The following is a 17573-nucleotide window of genomic DNA, read 5'->3' as shown; positions in this document are numbered from 1 at the left end:
CAACAGGGGACCCGGGAGAATGGCTGATCGTGTTAATCCACTGCAACAACAATTGTGTGTTTCCCCCACAGGTTCCTTCAAAACATCCCTGATATGCGTAAAATCTAAGAATGTTAAATGTATGAACAGATACACACAGATCTACAATAACACGTACCTGGAGTGAAAACTCACTCAGTTTATTTGTGACATAACAATCCTCTTGATTTTTAAATTAGTTCTCTGTTCAAGAAGCTTGTTGTTCACAAAAATATCCTCTAGGTGGCAATATCAAACCATGTCAGCAACATCACGAGTTGTCTGGCACAGGAGGAAGGTCTCTGAGCTACCTGTTGGATCCAGAGACTGGATAGAAAGATCACACCTATAGTTGCATCATATTATAATGTTGATGATGTTCCGCCAGTCCTGGAAATGATCTGAGAGCAGAAATTGTAGGATTTGTTTGTGTCGTTGTTTGTTTTGTGAGACATCAGTAAATGTAATTGTTTGTGTGCATTTGTTGGGTTGTGTAATGGTAACACTCCGTCAGTCAGCGTGTTCAAGCCCAGGGTGCCCCTTACACTTTCACCTGCAGCAGCCGACACGTCATAAACACCTGTACAACCTATTGACTTTCGGTCCCGTTTGTACTTTTTGTTACTGGGTTTCGATATCGTCCATTAAATTTGTATTTTGTTTATATGTCAGCCTGTTGCCATGAGGATCCACACCTGAGAATGCACATATTTACAGTCTGGAGGGGGGGGGGGGTTGATAAAGCTTACAAAACAACAGACACACACACACACACACACTTACACACCTCATCAGCCCAGCCTCTCGGTCTAATTAGAGGGAGTGGTTCAATATTGCGCCAACCGCCGCCAGCAGCCAAAGAGTTAAACCGCCGATGCTGTAGCTGAAACGCGCCATCCAACCGGGCTGTGTCGCTGAAGGAGGACAGGGTACATGTGGAGGAGCAACAGATCCCCAGCTGGAAAACAACAGCACATCTGGCACGTGAGCTGAGCAGCGCACATAGAGCAGGACGAGCCGCCGGGATATCTCCAGGCATTACATGGGTTTAAACGCGCGTCCGCGTCCTCCTCAGGCGTCTTCTGTGGAAAGGAGAAAAGTTGTCAGGGACACTTATGCGTTTTTGTGCGCTTGAAATTTTAGAGAAGTGTCATCAGCGCTTCATGCTACATAGGCCCGCGCTATACCTGCGTAATGCGTGCGTAATTCGGCCAATATTCCTCCTTTTTGTCGGCGGCATCCTCGCGTTCACAGACGAGAATTGAGTGCAACATCTGGGGGAATCTGTGGGAATCTCACTGCGCTTTATCCGACGATACATATCTCTGTGTTTTGTTGCGGCACAAGACTGAGTTTGGTAACAGGTAGTTTTTCATTGAGCGTCTCACTTGGAGCGTCTGGACCATCAGGTGGATGCATGCGGCTCACAGGCCACTACACGCACCGGGCTCTGGAATGAGGACCCACTTTGCGTGGATTTTTTGATTTTAATTTTTTTTTGTACGTGTGGACAACAGCTAGAGGAGGGGGGCGAACGGCCGGAGGGTCTCTGCTTCTCAATGATCAGCTCCGTGTGTGTTTCGTCTTACCGGGGGCGCAAGTCGGGCAACAAACCGCCGTCGAAAACATGTCTGAAGGAGGAGATGACCAGGGGGGAAGACTCGGACAAAATTATCATCAACGTGGGCGGCACTCGGCATGAGACCTACAAGAGCACCCTGAGGACGCTGCCGGGGACCCGCCTGGCATGGCTGGCGGACCCGGAGACGCAGCCCGGCTCCGAAGCTCTGGCCGCTGCGCCCCCGACCTCCACCGAGCTCTTCTTCGACAGACACCCGGGCATCTTCGCCTATGTGCTCAACTACTACCGGACGGGCAAGCTGCACTGCCCGGCGGACGTGTGCGGGCCCCTGTTCGAGGAGGAACTCGCGTTCTGGGGGATCGACGAGACGGACGTGGAGCCGTGCTGCTGGATGACCTACCGGCAGCACCGGGACGCGGAGGAAGCCTTGGAGATATTCGAGCCGCCGGAACCCGAGGACACCGACGACGACAGGGAGGTTTCGAGGCGGTTCGGCATCGATGACTGTCCCGACAGGTCGAGGGGCTGCTGCGAAGTTTGGCAGCCGAAGATCTGGGCCCTGTTTGACGACCCCTACTCGTCCAGAGCAGCCAGGGTGAGTCCAGCAGCTGTTTGCTCCTCTGTGCACTTTAGTGTCCACATGTCGGTGTCAAAACATTAAAATCCTGCAGGTGGATTTCAATGTAGGGAAAAGGCGCACATGTGTTTATCAACAGGTGTCCGTGCCCGGCTCAGCCAATCGGCGTGCAGCGCCGCCACAGAGACAGAGGTGAATCTGAACTATCAACATTTACCTCAAACAATCAGGATTTAACACTTGATAATCTAGTCTGATTTGTCTGATCCAAAGAGTTGAGAACAGGACAGAGTAAATCAACAATAAAACAGTTCGAATAATCCAAACAACCTGTTGCTTGTTAAGTGAAATCCAGTTTTCAGTCTGTGAAGTTGTGGTGCATTGAGTTGATGCCTGATGTGAATGATCTCCTCTCCATCTTAGTCACAGTTCATATCTTCATAGAGCCCATATGGTAAATGCTCTATATGTTTCCAGTCTTTTTCCTTTCTCGTCTTGATGATAACTCAAAGTTCTTCACAGTACAGTTTTGCCATTCACACACATTCATACAGAGCATGGGTTATGTGGAAGGGCCGCCAGCATGTCATACACACACAACCACCATCCACACTCATATTTAAGTTCACACAGATGATCAATTTAGAGTCTCCAATTAACTTAACCCCGATCTGCATGTCTTTGAACTGTGGTGGAAGCTGGAGTACCCAGAACAACCTGCGTAAATACACTCATGCTTTTGGTCACTGTTTGGTCACTTTGGAGACTGTAGTCTGTGGGGCTGTGGATCTGTAAGTTATAATAAGAGGTGTTTCAATGTACCCTCTTTACTGTAAAGTTTGGTGGACAAAAGGTCAGTAGAAACTATGTGGCGCCTTCTCACCTCCGCTAGCATTTGTTTCGCCATGTGATTTTAAAAATAGCTTTAATTATTCTGGTCTTTCCATAATGTAATTGAAGGGCCCTCTAACACATTTGTTTGGTTTATCAGAATGACAAAAACATGACATTTTCTTCTCCACGCGTAAAGCAGAATTTCCCCCTCAACTCCAGACAACTGTCAGTGATCAGCTTTTCAGTTCTCAGGTAAATATATGAAAATACTGAAACAGAGTAAATGCTGTTTCATGACAGAAATACAGAGCTGGTAAAGTGTTCCCACGCGTCCTGCCCAAGCTTTGTTCTCCAAAGTCCTTAAAACTCAAGTGTTTGAAAGGAGTGAACATCCATAAATCAAACTGTATGTTCAGGAGAAGGAAAGGATCTAAATGCAAATAGAGGCAAAAGAAAAAGTAGAACTATTGACCTGTGGTTGTATTCCCTCCATCTAGTGAAATTACAGTCTACATACATGCTTTTCCTGGACTCATCTGAGGTCACCATGACCTTTGACCTTTGATCTCAGAATCTACTCCAAAAATATGTTTTTTTTTCACCTAATAAAACCAAAGTGAACCCAACTGAACTAATCAGCTCATCTTTGAGTCCAGATGGAAACTGGTCCAAACTTGATGAAGGGATGAGATTTCATGTTATAGAAGTCAAAAACATGATTTGTGAGGTCGCAGTGACCTTGACCATGACCTCCAAAAACCTTCAGTCCATGAGACGCTCTGTGCCTGATGGGTGTTCCCGGGATGTAGCCTGTCACGTTTACAAGCACATGAGGTCACCATGACCTAGCAAATTTAAAGAGATTCCCTTAAGGTGATCCTGAGTTATTGTTTTCACAAAACCAAAAATGGAGTTTGTAAGGTCTCTTGTAAGGCGAATTTGACCAGTAAACTCTAATAAAATATAAAATATATCTATAGTTCATCGTGAACCTTTTATAAGGAATTTGAACTAATTATTTCTCTGTGTTCTTGAGGCATCGTGTTCACAACAAATGGATGGAGAACCTGAAAGAAAGTGCTCCTGGCCACCGGCTGTCACATGGAATCATAATAAACCAATCAATTCATAACAAGGCTAAATTGTATGTCAGCCACGAAGGAGTTTTGAGTGAAACTCGCCTGTTTCCCCTTATTTCTCCAGATTTTAAACAAAGATCTTCATCATATCACAGCTTAGGTGTTTTCTTAAGTATCAAACATGATACTCTTGTGTTTCTTTGATGGATAAAACAAATATTGTTGTTTTGTAAAATAAAATCAGTTTGTCTTTATTGCTTCTATGGGAGACATCATCCCGCTGTAAGCAATTGAAAGTACATGTGCTGTTCATTGTGGCTCAGAGACAAAGGCGGAGGACTTAGTGAAGTAAACGTGCAATCGAGCGCTGAGCATCTCTATGGCGGCGCTGTCAGGACCAGGAGGTTCCATCAGGCTCCACCTCAAACACATTGAGTTCAGAGAGAGATAGAGAGAGATAGAGAGAGAGAGAGAGAGAGAGAGAGAGAGAGAGAGAGAGGCTGATTGTCTCTGGAGTTTCTGTTTGCCTGCTGGTGAAGTTAAAAGCTCTATTCAGAGACGCTCTCTGTGTTGTGCCTGTATAATGTTCTTGCTGCGTGCCAGTAGCGCTGCAACTAGTGTTTATTTTAGCTCCCCGTCCAGGTGGCATTCGAAGGCTGTCACAGTGGAACAGCTGACATCTCTGAGTCACAGCTGCCGCGGCGACACTGCCATCTGAAGATGACCTGCAACGTTCCTGCCAGTGAATCACGTCTGTCTCCCACTGTACTGAACATTCCCTAAACGGTTTGTTTCAGATCTGCACGGTTCTTCAAAACAACCCCAGCAAAGCAGATCTTTCTGAGAGTCTGTGGTGTGAGAATAAGTGAGGGTGGGTCCGTATTGACTCAGGCCTAATGCTCTCTGTCCATTTCCTCTCCCTCCGTTCATGTACGTATGCGCATGTTTGTTCCGTGTGCGCTCTGAGAGCATTTGGCGGGACTCATGTTACCTTGATGGCCTCTGTCTTTCAAAAGAGCCTCTGAGCTCCTCTTAGGTAATGTGATGAAAGCTGGAGGGAAGTTAATCTGTCCATCATTTAGGCCACATCCTCCTCACGACTAGGCCGAGGCTGGAGGTGTACGGCCTCAGATCACAAATCCCAGACAGGAGAGAATCATCTTACCACACACTCTGCTGTCAGAGGAGCAGCGGCTCTGTGATCCGTCACGCTGGAGATAGTACGATGATCATATTAACACCATGAATGATTACATTTTATTAATAATTCTAGCTGCACGGCTGGTGTGTCAGTGGATCCAGACTGAAATACACTAGCAGGTTGTCCTCAGAAGATTGATCTCAGTTTTCTCACATGTGACAATCAGACCTGGATGTAGCGTTGCGCTCGGAGCAGACATCTCTGTTCAGTCTTCCCTTATGCAATCTTTCATTAATTGCACATCCCTGATGCCTGTAATTAATCACCGCTGTGTTAATGGGCTGCAGCTTGTTATCAGTGGTGAACAATTAAAGCTGCCGTTCCCACAGAACAGAGAAACGGATCTTCTCCCACGTAGAGGAAAAAAAAATCAATTTGTCTTTGTTTTGTGACCCAGACATTGACTGGTACGTCTTATCTGGAGTATTAACCAATCTCTTGACCAGTTTAGCTCTTTGTTTTCATATACATACTTTATTAATTGATCTTTACAGTCTTAATGCAAGGCTTTTGAATAGACCATAAACAATTATGTCTTGTTTAATATTGATTGGAGCCCAATCAATTTCTACCATATAAATGTTTTTTTTACATTAAGTTGTAAATATTTGGGTGTATTTGTGTTTTCTAATTTATCGATAGTTAATAATGATAAAGTTCAGGGTTAAACTTTATAAACATCAAGCTTCAATGACATTGACATTAAGAATAGATTTATTGGCTGATATTTGACAAATCACCCCCCCAAAAATCCATATCAAGAAGGTTCTATTATTTATAGAGATTTTATTCTTATCGTATGAGTCATGGTTTTAGTGATATTAATATATTTGTTAAATATTAATACTGGGAGGAGAATCTTACCATAATCACTCAACATCTCACCTTTTGTCAGAAGATAATGATAGAAATAAGTTCATCTTTAAATTATTGATATCTAGTCGCCAGATCTTCATCCAAACCTCACTTTTGTTTGTAAACTGAGATGTGCAACAATTAACATTCACTTGAGTATGAGTATAAGTATAATACTGATCATTGTCTTACAGTGAGTTTATTGGATTATTGCTGCTGAGGACAGATATTCTCACACCTCAATTCAGTGTCAGTGCGAGCTGATAAATAATAAAGCTGAAGCCGTTATTCCTGTGGGCTCATCTCTCACAGCCCTGACACCTCTCCCTGCTTCTCTGCGAATGGAACACAGGATTTGATTTTTCACACATCGTCAGAGCAGCGTGGCCTCGCTGAGGAGACGTTTATAACTGACTTCTCTGTGAGAGACGAATCCTGAGTGATTCCGCCGGCTGTTTACTCTCCTCTCTTCTCAGACGTTCACTGATAATAGAAACGCTGTGTTGCTGTATCACAAAGTCTGAAAGGAGCCGCAGACATTGTTTTGCAGGCAAAAATAATCATTAACTACACATTAGTTAAAATATCATCTTTCTTCCACACATACCGACGAGCGTTCTCAGTGATGTGGACATTTGCTATTTGAGCTACAACTTAACTGACATTTATCAATGTGTGTTAAAAGCTCCGTAGAATCAGATGTTTCATTTAATTTGAATAGAACTAAGTCACAGTGTATTTATGGAATTTGGTGAAGCAAATTAAATGGGTTTTTGTCAAGCTCTCACCTTGGTAGGATTGCAGTATATTTTTATTCAGACAGAGCAGAAGAAAAGAGGCTCAGTGTTTCTCTCTTTGAATATACCACATTTTTACCTGTCACTTTAATGCACTCAGTATTTGTACTGGTCACTGGTTTTGAAGAGTTTGATTGATGAACTATGTTGAGTAATCGATGACTTGAAGTTCTGCTTCAACTCTGTGGCCTTTGCTTTCGTTTGGAGACCAAATTTTCGAATGAATGTCATAGTACTTCACCACCATCACACAAAGACGCACGTACAGTGTGATGCTGCTTTAAATCTCAGGTCGGGGTTCAGTGTTTGTACAGAACAGACTCCCAGGAAACTTGGTGGGAGGATGGGACGTGGGCAAAGACAGTATCCGGTCAAAGGAGTGGATCCAGGAGTCTTTTCCACTTTCTTTGACATTGCGAGACAGGGCGTTTCTTAAATTGTCACTCATGTCTCAGGAAATAATTATTGGATCTTAATAAAACAAATCTGGCACATTTATGGAATTGATATCTGTGAGTGTGTGTAATTTGATGCATCCTGATTGAATCTAAGAGGACTGTTGGGGCTCGGCGGAGGTATAGTGCCTCTCTAACTGTTTACAGATGGCTGTTTTTCATTTTGTCTCTGGACAAGAGTTCTTCTACACACATGCACCTACATGCTTTCTTAAGGGTTTACCTGCAGGCATCATAAATTCCATGTGGAATTGGACATGTTTTTGTTTCTGCAATCATAGATTATTTGCTCTTAGATGCTGGTGTGGTCGTCGCCCTTCAGTGGCATTGACAATACACTGTAGCTACAATGCTTGTTTGTTTACCCTTTCTCTCATCCTCTTGCTCAGCCTGCTAATCAAACTCATGTATTTGTATTAAAACGTGTTTTTAATATAAATTTGAGCAATAATCAGATACTAGTAATTGCACCTAAAGCTGAGGTGTGTCAGGTCCCATATGGTCTAGCGGTTAGGATTCCTGGTTTTCACCCAGGTGGCCCGGGTTCAACTCCCGGTATGGGAAGTTGTATGGCAACTCATATCTTTCTGAAAAAAGGTTATCTTTATACATTAAAACAGTAAAGTGAAAAGAATTCCTATTATTGTTTCTTCCTTCTCTGTCCACAATTACTCAACACTGTCCATACTGGTCTTAAGGGATAGTTCAGAGCTCCACAAAGCGCTTTTGGAGTGTCAGGGGTAAACAACGTGGCAGCTAAAATCCAATACCACTGAAGTAAATTGTGACTTTTCTTCAAATGTTAAAAAGCAACAGAAAAATAACAGAAGGTGCCTCCACATGGCTCCTGTGGTGTCATCCAAGTCATTTACACTTTGTTTTTTACCTGAATGACTGCTGTTATTCAAAAGTCAGACCTTCGTGTGAGACTATTTTGCAGATGTTACTGGTTCCCAGGAGAAGAGCAGCTAAGAGGCCGAGTAGTGGACACTATTTCTCCTCCATCCTCAGGTGCACCTAAGCCCAGACACAAATCAGTGTGACACATAATCTAAAATATCTGCAGCAAAAATCTGCTATGGTTGGCTTTACAGCTGCTGTGACGGCTTCGTGTTTTGGACCCTGAATAGAGCGTCTGTGTTAGTAACAGGGTGTGATGCTGAGTTGCTGAAGGTGATAGCTGTGATGGGACTCCACAGCTGCTGCACTCCGACGCACAGCCTGCTGCCCGTCGACTGTCGTGTTATACCCCCCCCCCCCCCCGCACCCTTATTTTCCCATCTGGGACCAGGCGATTGTCCCCTTGGGGACCTCTGTATCTCTTCACTCCCTCCAGACAATTGGCATCTTTGTGGCACCACTGAAATGATCATCTCCACTGCTGTAGGTACAGCACTCAGAGAGTTTTTTAATAATCTGTATCATTGTAGGTATAAATCACAAAATATTGAAGTTGTAAATGTTATTGTATCTTTTTATTTAATTAAAAAACATCTGGCCAAGGGTTAAGAGGCTTAAATATGCTAGGTCGTATTTTTACAGATCAAATGACTGCACAGTATGGCTTGAGGCTTGAGTCCTCCTGCAGCGGCAGCAGGTGGTTTGGTTCCGACCTGGCTCTTTGGTGCAGGTCCTCCTCATTCTCTCTCCTCATATCACACTTCAACTATCCTGTAATTAAATTGTAAATTTAAAAAACACATTTTAAAGCATGAATCTAAAACTGCAGGTTAACTAGAATTCCATATTTACAGAATTCATCTTTATGTCTCTATTTATACATCTGCAAAAATGTCTATATTCTATACTCTGAACTATGGCCAATCAATCTAATATACTCAAGTAAAAACTCAAATATTTGTCTCTGACCTTTGCAACTGTGCAAATTCCACAAAAGTCCAGTAAATGTACTGTGAGAGGTGACGCTACCACTTAAATGAGAATCTACCATTACAGGCGCACAGATACAGATTGATGGACAAATAATGAACGAGTTGTATAAATAATATTATATAGTCTTTCTATCAAACCCTCAGCAAGAACACCAGGAACTGCTAAATAAAACGCTATGCATTAACAGTCACTTGGCCTCCTAATGATTCTTGCTTGTGTATCAGCGGGCTCACCCGAGCAACATGGAAAACACTCTGTGGTGCAAAGAGACATAATGGTAATCACTCCGACAGCGTTTAGAGTTACCGCTGTAAACCTGATATTGTGGCCTCTCTTTACATCGGGCCTTAAACAAACTGCACATTTAAATCCTGCAAGATTTACTTAGCAAGACAACGACTTGCCGGGATGAACGCGAAACAAAAAAAAGACTCAGCACGAGAAGTGGCAGCAACGCACAGACGCACGCATGCAGGTGTGAGGTCCGGCTGATTCATGTTATTATTAGACTTTTCCCCATGAGCCTTTTATGAGCAGAGCAGATAGTCTTCGTGCATTCGAGCACCTCCAGCAGAGGTGGCCACGGCTGCAGATCCCCGGCTCTGTTTAGGTCTGGGATAAACCGTTTGGCATTTGAGTAAACTGAACGCTGTCAGAGCCCGTTAGGCTGATCAGAGGCATCCGGGCAGCAGCAGGACTCGCAGGCTGCATCTGGTGGCAGCTGGTTTGTCGGTTGTGTCGTAGCAGAGCTCAGCACAGGAGACTTCTCTGTGTCTTTTTTGTCCATGTTTATTTATGCAAAACGATTAAAGTCACCTGGAATTAATACATCATGAAAAGACCAATACAGATGAATGGTGAACCAACTATGAAATACAATCATGGCCCTGCAGTTGTATGGCTCCCTCAACCAGTGCTATTTCAGGCTCCATACTTTCCACTCCTAAAAGGTCACTGTGACCCTTTGACCTTTGACCACTGAAATCTGATCAGTTTATCTTTGACTCCAAGTGAATGTTTGTGCTGAAGTATCAGAAATTCCCTCAAGGTTTTCCTCAATTGTTGCGTTCAAGAGGCCAAAAATGTGTTTAGTAATGTCACAGTGACCTTGACCTTTGACCTTTCATCCCCAAAATCGAATCAGGTCTAATAAGCTTAATCTTCCACTCCTCTCCCCCAAAGTCTTCCTTTTGTTGATGTTTATGAATCATAAGGTATCATAATTACAATTTCAATGTCACAATCATCACTTGCTAATCCAGCCAGGTTCTTCTGTTCCGTATTCCTGCTGTTTGTCTTGTTGTGATTCACCTCGTGATTCCTTCTGTAGCGCGCTCACACACTTGTGCACCGCCAGCCCTGCTGATGCTCAGGGAATCCGTGTCCACGCAACAGGGGGATCTCTGATCTCCTCCTGGGGCCGAGTCCAGGCTTCACGGCCTTCCCTTTTGTTTTGCAGCGCTGGCTTCGTCTTCTCAAGGGATCGTTGCTGCGAGCTTCCCAGAGCTCAGCAGGGACACAGTGGAAAAGCAGCACATGATCCATGTGCAAAATATATACACCAACATACAGAGCGTGTTTGTTTACATGTGTGCAGTATCTCAGTTTTTGCTGCTTTAAACTGCTACCGGCCAGTTCTTCTTCTTTCCACTCAATAAACTCAATAAACTATCCAGTACTTATTTAGATTGCTTGTTCCGATGTGTCCTCATCTGGCTTTAGATCCAAACACTAAAAAGCTGACTGATATGTGAGAGGCCCTGCAGGCGGAAAAGAGCCTAAGTGCATTCAGGGCAGACGTACATGTTTATGCAGCTGCAAGATTAGAAAGGTTTGTGGAGGCATTACAATTTGTCCCGGCTTTAGTAAACAATAAAGACAGATCAGGTATGAGTGAGCACACAATGTTAACACAAACAAACACTGAGCCCATTGTGCTGGATCAGGTGTGTGCCGTGCAGCCACATTATTCCCTTTACCTACCGGGAATTGTAAAAGTGGTTTGGATTTGTATTTCCAAGATATTTGTATTACATTAGATGTTTTAATCCCACTCTCAGACATGTCTGATAAACCTGAATATGTGAACATACTGTGAGTCCTGTCCAGTGTCTGTGCCTGTCAGTGCCTGCAGGCTCCGCTCCTCTTCTCACTCATCCTTTGTGCTCAGATTGCAAATGAAGAATCTTTATATAATGTATGCTGCGGTACCAATTTTTTTTATATCTCATATTTCATAAACCAGGACAATCATTAAAATAATTACAATAAAATAAAAATAATATATTGTCGCCTTGTTTTGATTTGGAATATATTTAAATTGTATCTATGTTGTTTAATGTGTGACATTTTTACTTTGTAGACACTATGATGGCAATGTCAAGTTTCCCTCTAGGACATTAAATGATGTCTTATCTAATCTTAAAAAGAAACATTTATATACTGTGTATGAATAAAATCAAAAGAGAATCCAACATCTCCTGCATTAAACACAGTAATATTTAAAAAGTAGTATGCAATATAATGACATACATATATATGACAGACAGGTGTAACGTTAGCCCAAAGACTACTTTACTGAGTCAGTTCACGCAGTGAGCGCCCCCTGCTGTCTGTGACCAGCAGGGCTCATGTTAATTGAATCAGCTTTTCTCTTGGCATCATCCAGTCTCTTTGTAGAAGGGAGTAATTGGTTTTGAATTGGTCTGTGTCCTAGCTCTCTCCTGTGGCCGCTATGTTTTTTTTAGTCTCTAATCTTCAAACTGCAGCGGTAGTGGACAATCACGACAGGGAGCTGTTTCTTAAAGGAAATAGGTGTTTACCAGGAGGCAGGAGAAAAATGGCATTATGTTCCACTTAGGCTGCATTAGGACAAAATGATGATACAAAATTGTTGTGATTTTAATTATTCACTATATATTTTTTTACTATATTACAGACACACAGTCTCTTATAGAAAATGCCCTGTTGTGTATATATAGACTTAATCGATTTTTCATACTTTCACTTACTGTAGATCAGCTGGATCTCATTGCCTCAGCTGGAAAATAATCCCTCTTAACATGTTTCTTCAGGCACTTGATTTACACATGATTATAATTAAATATGGTGCAGGGATTGAAAATGGTTTTCATGAGGCACACGTACTGCAGACAAAGATTTCAATGGGAGCTCTTGCACCACAGAAGCGAGTTTAATAAACATCATTGTGATTGCATATGTTAACTGAGGGAAGACATCACATTGTGCTGTTTATCGATGACTAACTGTGTTATCTCTTCTCGTTCAGGGAGTTGCATTTGCCTCTCTCTTCTTCATCCTGGTGTCCATCACCACGTTCTGCCTGGAGACCCACGAGGCCTTCAATGAACTTCAGAACCGCACGGAGCAGGTTGTCGTGGGCAACGTCACACACAACGTGGAGAGGAGGGAGATGGTGACCAAGCCCATCCTCACCGTGGTGGAGGGCATCTGTGTGGTCTGGTTCACGTTTGAATTCCTGGTGCGTATCGTCTGCTGCCCGGGCAAGGTGGTCTTCATCAGGAACTCACTCAACATCATTGACTTTGTTGCCATTCTGCCCTTCTACCTGGAGATGGGCCTGAGTGGTCTGTCATCCAAAGCTGCCAGTGACGTGCTGGGATTCCTCCGAGTGGTGCGCTTTGTTCGGATCCTCCGGATCTTCAAACTGACGCGACACTTTGTTGGCCTGCGCGTGCTGGGACACACGCTGAGGGCCAGTGTCAATGAATTTCTCCTTCTCATCATCTTCTTGGCACTGGGTGTTCTCATCTTCGCCACCATGATTTACTACGCTGAGCGCATCGGGGCCAAGCCCGACGACCCCACGGGCTCCAACCACACACACTTCAAGAACATCCCCATCAGCTTCTGGTGGGCAGTGGTGACCATGACGACGCTGGGCTACGGAGACATGTACCCACAGACGTGGTTGGGCATGATGGTGGGGGCCCTGTGCGCACTGGCCGGGGTCCTGACCATTGCCATGCCGGTCCCCGTCATCGTCAATAACTTTGGGATGTACTACTCGCTGGCTATGGCCAAACAGAAACTGCCGAAGAAGAAGAAGAAGCACAACCCGAACCCAGACGCTCCGACTGACTCAGCCTCGTTTGGGAAGTCGGAAACAAACTCACACAGAGACAGCACGCAGAGTGACACGTGTCCGCTGGCGGCTGAGGAGAGTGTCAGCAGGAATCGTTCAGGTCAGACTGTGATGATAAAGGAGCAGTTCTCTCAAACAATAGGAAAACATTTTCTCACTCGCCTTTTGTTGTTTGGAACCAAGCAGATATTTTTAGTCTAATTTACTGTGAATTACACTCTCAGGTTTGATGCTGCTGATCAGAAACAAGAAATTAAAATAGATTTTTCACCATGTTGAAAAATTACCCTTTTAATTAAATACTGATTTATTCACATATTTGGTAGAAAGAGATGTTTAATTTTTAAGTTATTCACCTCCATTTTAATGATAAATCGTGTGGACTCTCAAAACCTGGGCAACTAAGCCAAGCATGGCTAAAAACAAGCACCACTAGATGCAAGTGAGAAAATGCTTCTTTTTTTTTTATTAGGGTGAACTCCACCTTTAAGATTTACTCTTAAAGGTATCATCAGCTTTTAATTTAGATGACTTCTACACCATTCATTAAATTGGAGAGTTCATCTTTCAGAAACCACATGATAGATATCAGAGTGTCTGATAGTAACTAGACGTCCACTGTGTCTTACAGCTCCTGCTGCTTTTCAGAGTTTTCCTGACAGACGAACCACACTTAGTCACAAAGAGAGTAACACACCGGGATCAAATTACTCCTCATGAGATCTCAGTCAAATTGGATTTTATCGCAGAAAAATTCAGATGTTATGCAATAACCGCTGCCTTTGTCTGGGCCCCGGCTCAGTAAAAGCTTTGGCATTTACGGCGCTGTGTGTTTTTGTCATCCTGTCAGGTTCCAAACAGAACGGTGATGCAAATGTGGCCCTTTCAGAGGAGGAGGGCTGCAGTCTGACCCAGCCGCTGTCTCCCAGTGAGAAGTGGTCCCTGCGGTGCACCCGAGGGACCAAGAATAAGAAAGAGGCCACCTGCTTCCTCCTAACATCAGGAGACCCACCTGTCCGAACTGGTAGGTTACATACATGTCCGTATGACCAGCTAAATTTAAAGTGTTGCATGTTGTACTGCAGTCTCGCTGCACTGTAGGTCTTAATTGACTCGCCTGAGAAAATTCAAATGCATTTCTGCAGGTCAGTGGTGTTTTCTCAACTGTTGCGTTCAGGGACTGAAATTATGTTGTATTAGTCAAAACCAGGATTTAGCCACATGGAACTAGTTCCAAACTTAGCTAATATTTAATGTTATTTGCTTTATTTGTACAATTTCTGAACGCTCACTATAAAAAATAGCCAGGAGGCCTTAGCTTTGCATAAGACTGGAACAGGCTCTGTCCAAGGCAACAAAATATGACCTATCAGCAACTATCTCAACTATCGCACTTGTCATTTCCAAACGTTTCGTACCAATACGAATAAAAAGAAAGATATCAAATGGAATTATGTATTATTAATTTTGTCATCTAACTCTCCGACGGAAGCAAAGAAGTGCAATAACCCTAAAAATAAAAGGTTTCACTAGAATAGAGACCTACAGCCAGGCTTGGAGCCCACAATGTAGATACACACCAGGAAACACAGCTGATGGATGGATGGATAAAAACATTAAGATTTGGCCTCAGGGTGTTGGAGACAAAGGACCAAGTCATTAGAATGGTGTTAATGAAGGTGGTAGATAGATGTTCCTGTGTTTAACTGTTAGACATATTTAAGGGTACGATACAGAATATAAGATACGATATAGATGAAGAGATATGATACGATTCAATACAATACAGCACAGTATTGAACGTTCTAAATATTCTTGGCTTCACTTAAAATTGATTTTCAACCAAAATTTGAAACCTGTGTGGCTGTTGGAATAATAACCACAATATTTTTCAGTTGAAGGACAAATGCTTAATTTTGTCCTGATAATGCCACTAGATAACCCATGAAGAAACATAGAGCTGTTTTGGTGATCACCTGACAGACAGTGTCATCCCTGTAGCTCTGGGGCACTATGGCTAAAGCAAGGTGTAAATGTCTATAGACTCACCAGAAAACAAGCTTTGTTTGCTGCTGAGAAGGTTGAAAGAAAACTCCAGGGTATGTTGCCTCTTCTTCAATCTTCTCTTGCCACCTCCCACTGACTTAGGGCAGATTTAGTCATTATTCAGCCGACAGATCCAAAGGAAATCAATGGAAGGGCTTTGTAGTATTAATTGCATCATCCATCTGTCTGTGTGTCTCAAGGAGCTGTACTAGCTTAGGGTAAGCAGCAGCATAAGGTACCAATCAACCGTTTCAGTCAAGGAATTACCACAAGATAGTTTTGCTGTTAGATTTGTCAGAAAAGGTTCTGCAGTTTGAGGGAGCGCTCAATGAATCCAAGCAGCCATGTGGACTATTCTCCCTCACACGTGAATCTGTATCTAACCACAGTAGGTAGAGGTCCGGACGGTGCAGGGAGCTGTGTAAGTGCCAATCATTGTGAAGCATGCGGCAAACAGACAGAGAATATCAGCCAATACAAGTGAAGAACTAACACCATGCTTCATTTCAGGGTTCAAGTGCAAACTTTTGTAAACGTAAAGTTCACTCATCAATCAATCATGTGATTGTTCACAGACTGCCTTAATGATGACCAACCTTAGCAACACAACGATACACCACTAATATTCACCCTGTGCACATATCTGTACTTACAAGCAAAATTTATTATTAACACAAGAGTTGATATTAACCAAATTAAGGGTTTCTCGAGACCTATAGGGGCTGATTAATCAAAAGTCAAAGGTCAAGGTAGAGAAAAAAAGGTCCACAATAACATTATCAAAGACATATAACAGAGAGACAATCTAAAGCCTATAACGAATGGAAAACTATTCCCTATCTCATGATATCATATGACATCATGAAGAAGTCACACAGACGCCGGAAAATGATGAATGAACCTAAAAATGTGTTCACTAGATGTGAGGAATTATGTCACAATGAAGCCAGAAAATGACCTAATATACTGTAACATCCTGACAGCTTCACTTAGCGCTGGCATCGTATAATTGCGGTCTGTCTGTCTGCATGTGTTAGCCTTGTCTTGAGAAGCGTTCATTGCATCAACATGAGTGGTGTTGCAGATCACAACAACAGCACGTTCAAGATGGGGGCGTGTTAACGACAATGGTACTGATTCTCCTGTTCGGGCTTCTGTGTACGGAGCTGAGATTCACCGAACATTGAATTAACAGGTGAACAGCTCTTTGTGCAGCAGCAGCAGTGCAGTTAAGGGTTCTGTGGACTGAGTCCTGCAGTCGGCCGTTACATGCTGCGGCTCAATTACTGCAGGTCAACCACAGAGAAAGCAAACAGTCCATTCCAAACAGGCAGGTTTTCAACTGGCACTGCACTAGTCATTATAATATAAAAAACATAAGCATTGCCTGATTGGGGTAGATACAGCATGAACAGGTTATCACCCCTCCGATGCTTTGTATTGGTGACTATTTTAAACAGTCATCTGACAGAGGTAACACAATAAAGGAGATGACGTTCTTGCAAATCTCTCAATTGGCATCCGCCGTAGCCTGCTATCTCTCTCCTGGATCTCACATCTGAGCTTCCTAAAGTACCCAAAAGCCACTTGTGAGAAGAGGCTCTATATTTGGCAGCCATGGATTCATTCCTGACATCCTGAGCACACATCCCACCCAGTCAACATCCTGACTCTCGTCTGCAAACAGCCCGGCGACAGTAAAGGTGTTTTCCTGCGAAGCTGCACTTTACGTTGGTGCATTTTTCTCCCGACACTCATTAGCACATCACTGTTGAGGAAAAAACAGCACATAAATGGGGCACTTACTGTATAGCTTGGCTCCCTTGAGATGTATACAATCTCGTTTCCCCCCCCACGACAGCCCATTACAAGGAAATTGTGTCCGACTGTTTTTCCTGAAAGCCCTGTCAATCCCTGCATATGTGTTGAGTGTTGAAGACTGATGTAGGTTAATGGCAATGTGGTTTTTCACATGCAAAAAAAACCCACAAAATTGCTTCTATCTGTCAGATAGAACGGAAGTGTGTGGACATCTAATTCTGCTCAGGGGAGGAAATCAATATAAATGTTACAGCCCCACAGTCACAGTGGGAAAGACCAACACAAAGCG

The 17573-nt window shown here is 43.3% G+C and overlaps 1 protein-coding gene and 1 non-coding gene across 2 annotated transcripts in view; both read left to right on the top strand.

The window, feature by feature from the left end:
* The first annotated feature begins 946 nt into the window (after window positions 1–946).
* The window catches only part of kcnc4 (potassium voltage-gated channel, Shaw-related subfamily, member 4), a 19790-nt gene continuing 3163 nt past the window's right edge, over window positions 947–17573 (top strand). The window contains exons 1-3 of the mRNA XM_053425080.1: window positions 947–2199; window positions 12585–13517; window positions 14268–14441. Of these exons, the coding sequence (XP_053281055.1) occupies window positions 1578–2199; window positions 12585–13517; window positions 14268–14441 (1729 nt within the window). The 5' untranslated portion in view covers window positions 947–1577. The remainder of the gene's footprint in view (window positions 2200–12584; window positions 13518–14267; window positions 14442–17573) is intronic.
* trnae-uuc (transfer RNA glutamic acid (anticodon UUC)) lies at window positions 7891–7962 on the top strand. The gene has a single exon. It is a non-coding gene; the product is annotated as a tRNA-Glu (tRNA).

This window comes from Pleuronectes platessa, chromosome 6 (assembly GCF_947347685.1).
Source record: "Pleuronectes platessa chromosome 6, fPlePla1.1, whole genome shotgun sequence".
NCBI lineage: Eukaryota > Metazoa > Chordata > Actinopteri > Pleuronectiformes > Pleuronectidae > Pleuronectes > Pleuronectes platessa.
Note: the sequence above shows the minus strand (reverse complement) of the source record. Positions and strands in the feature narration are given on the sequence as shown.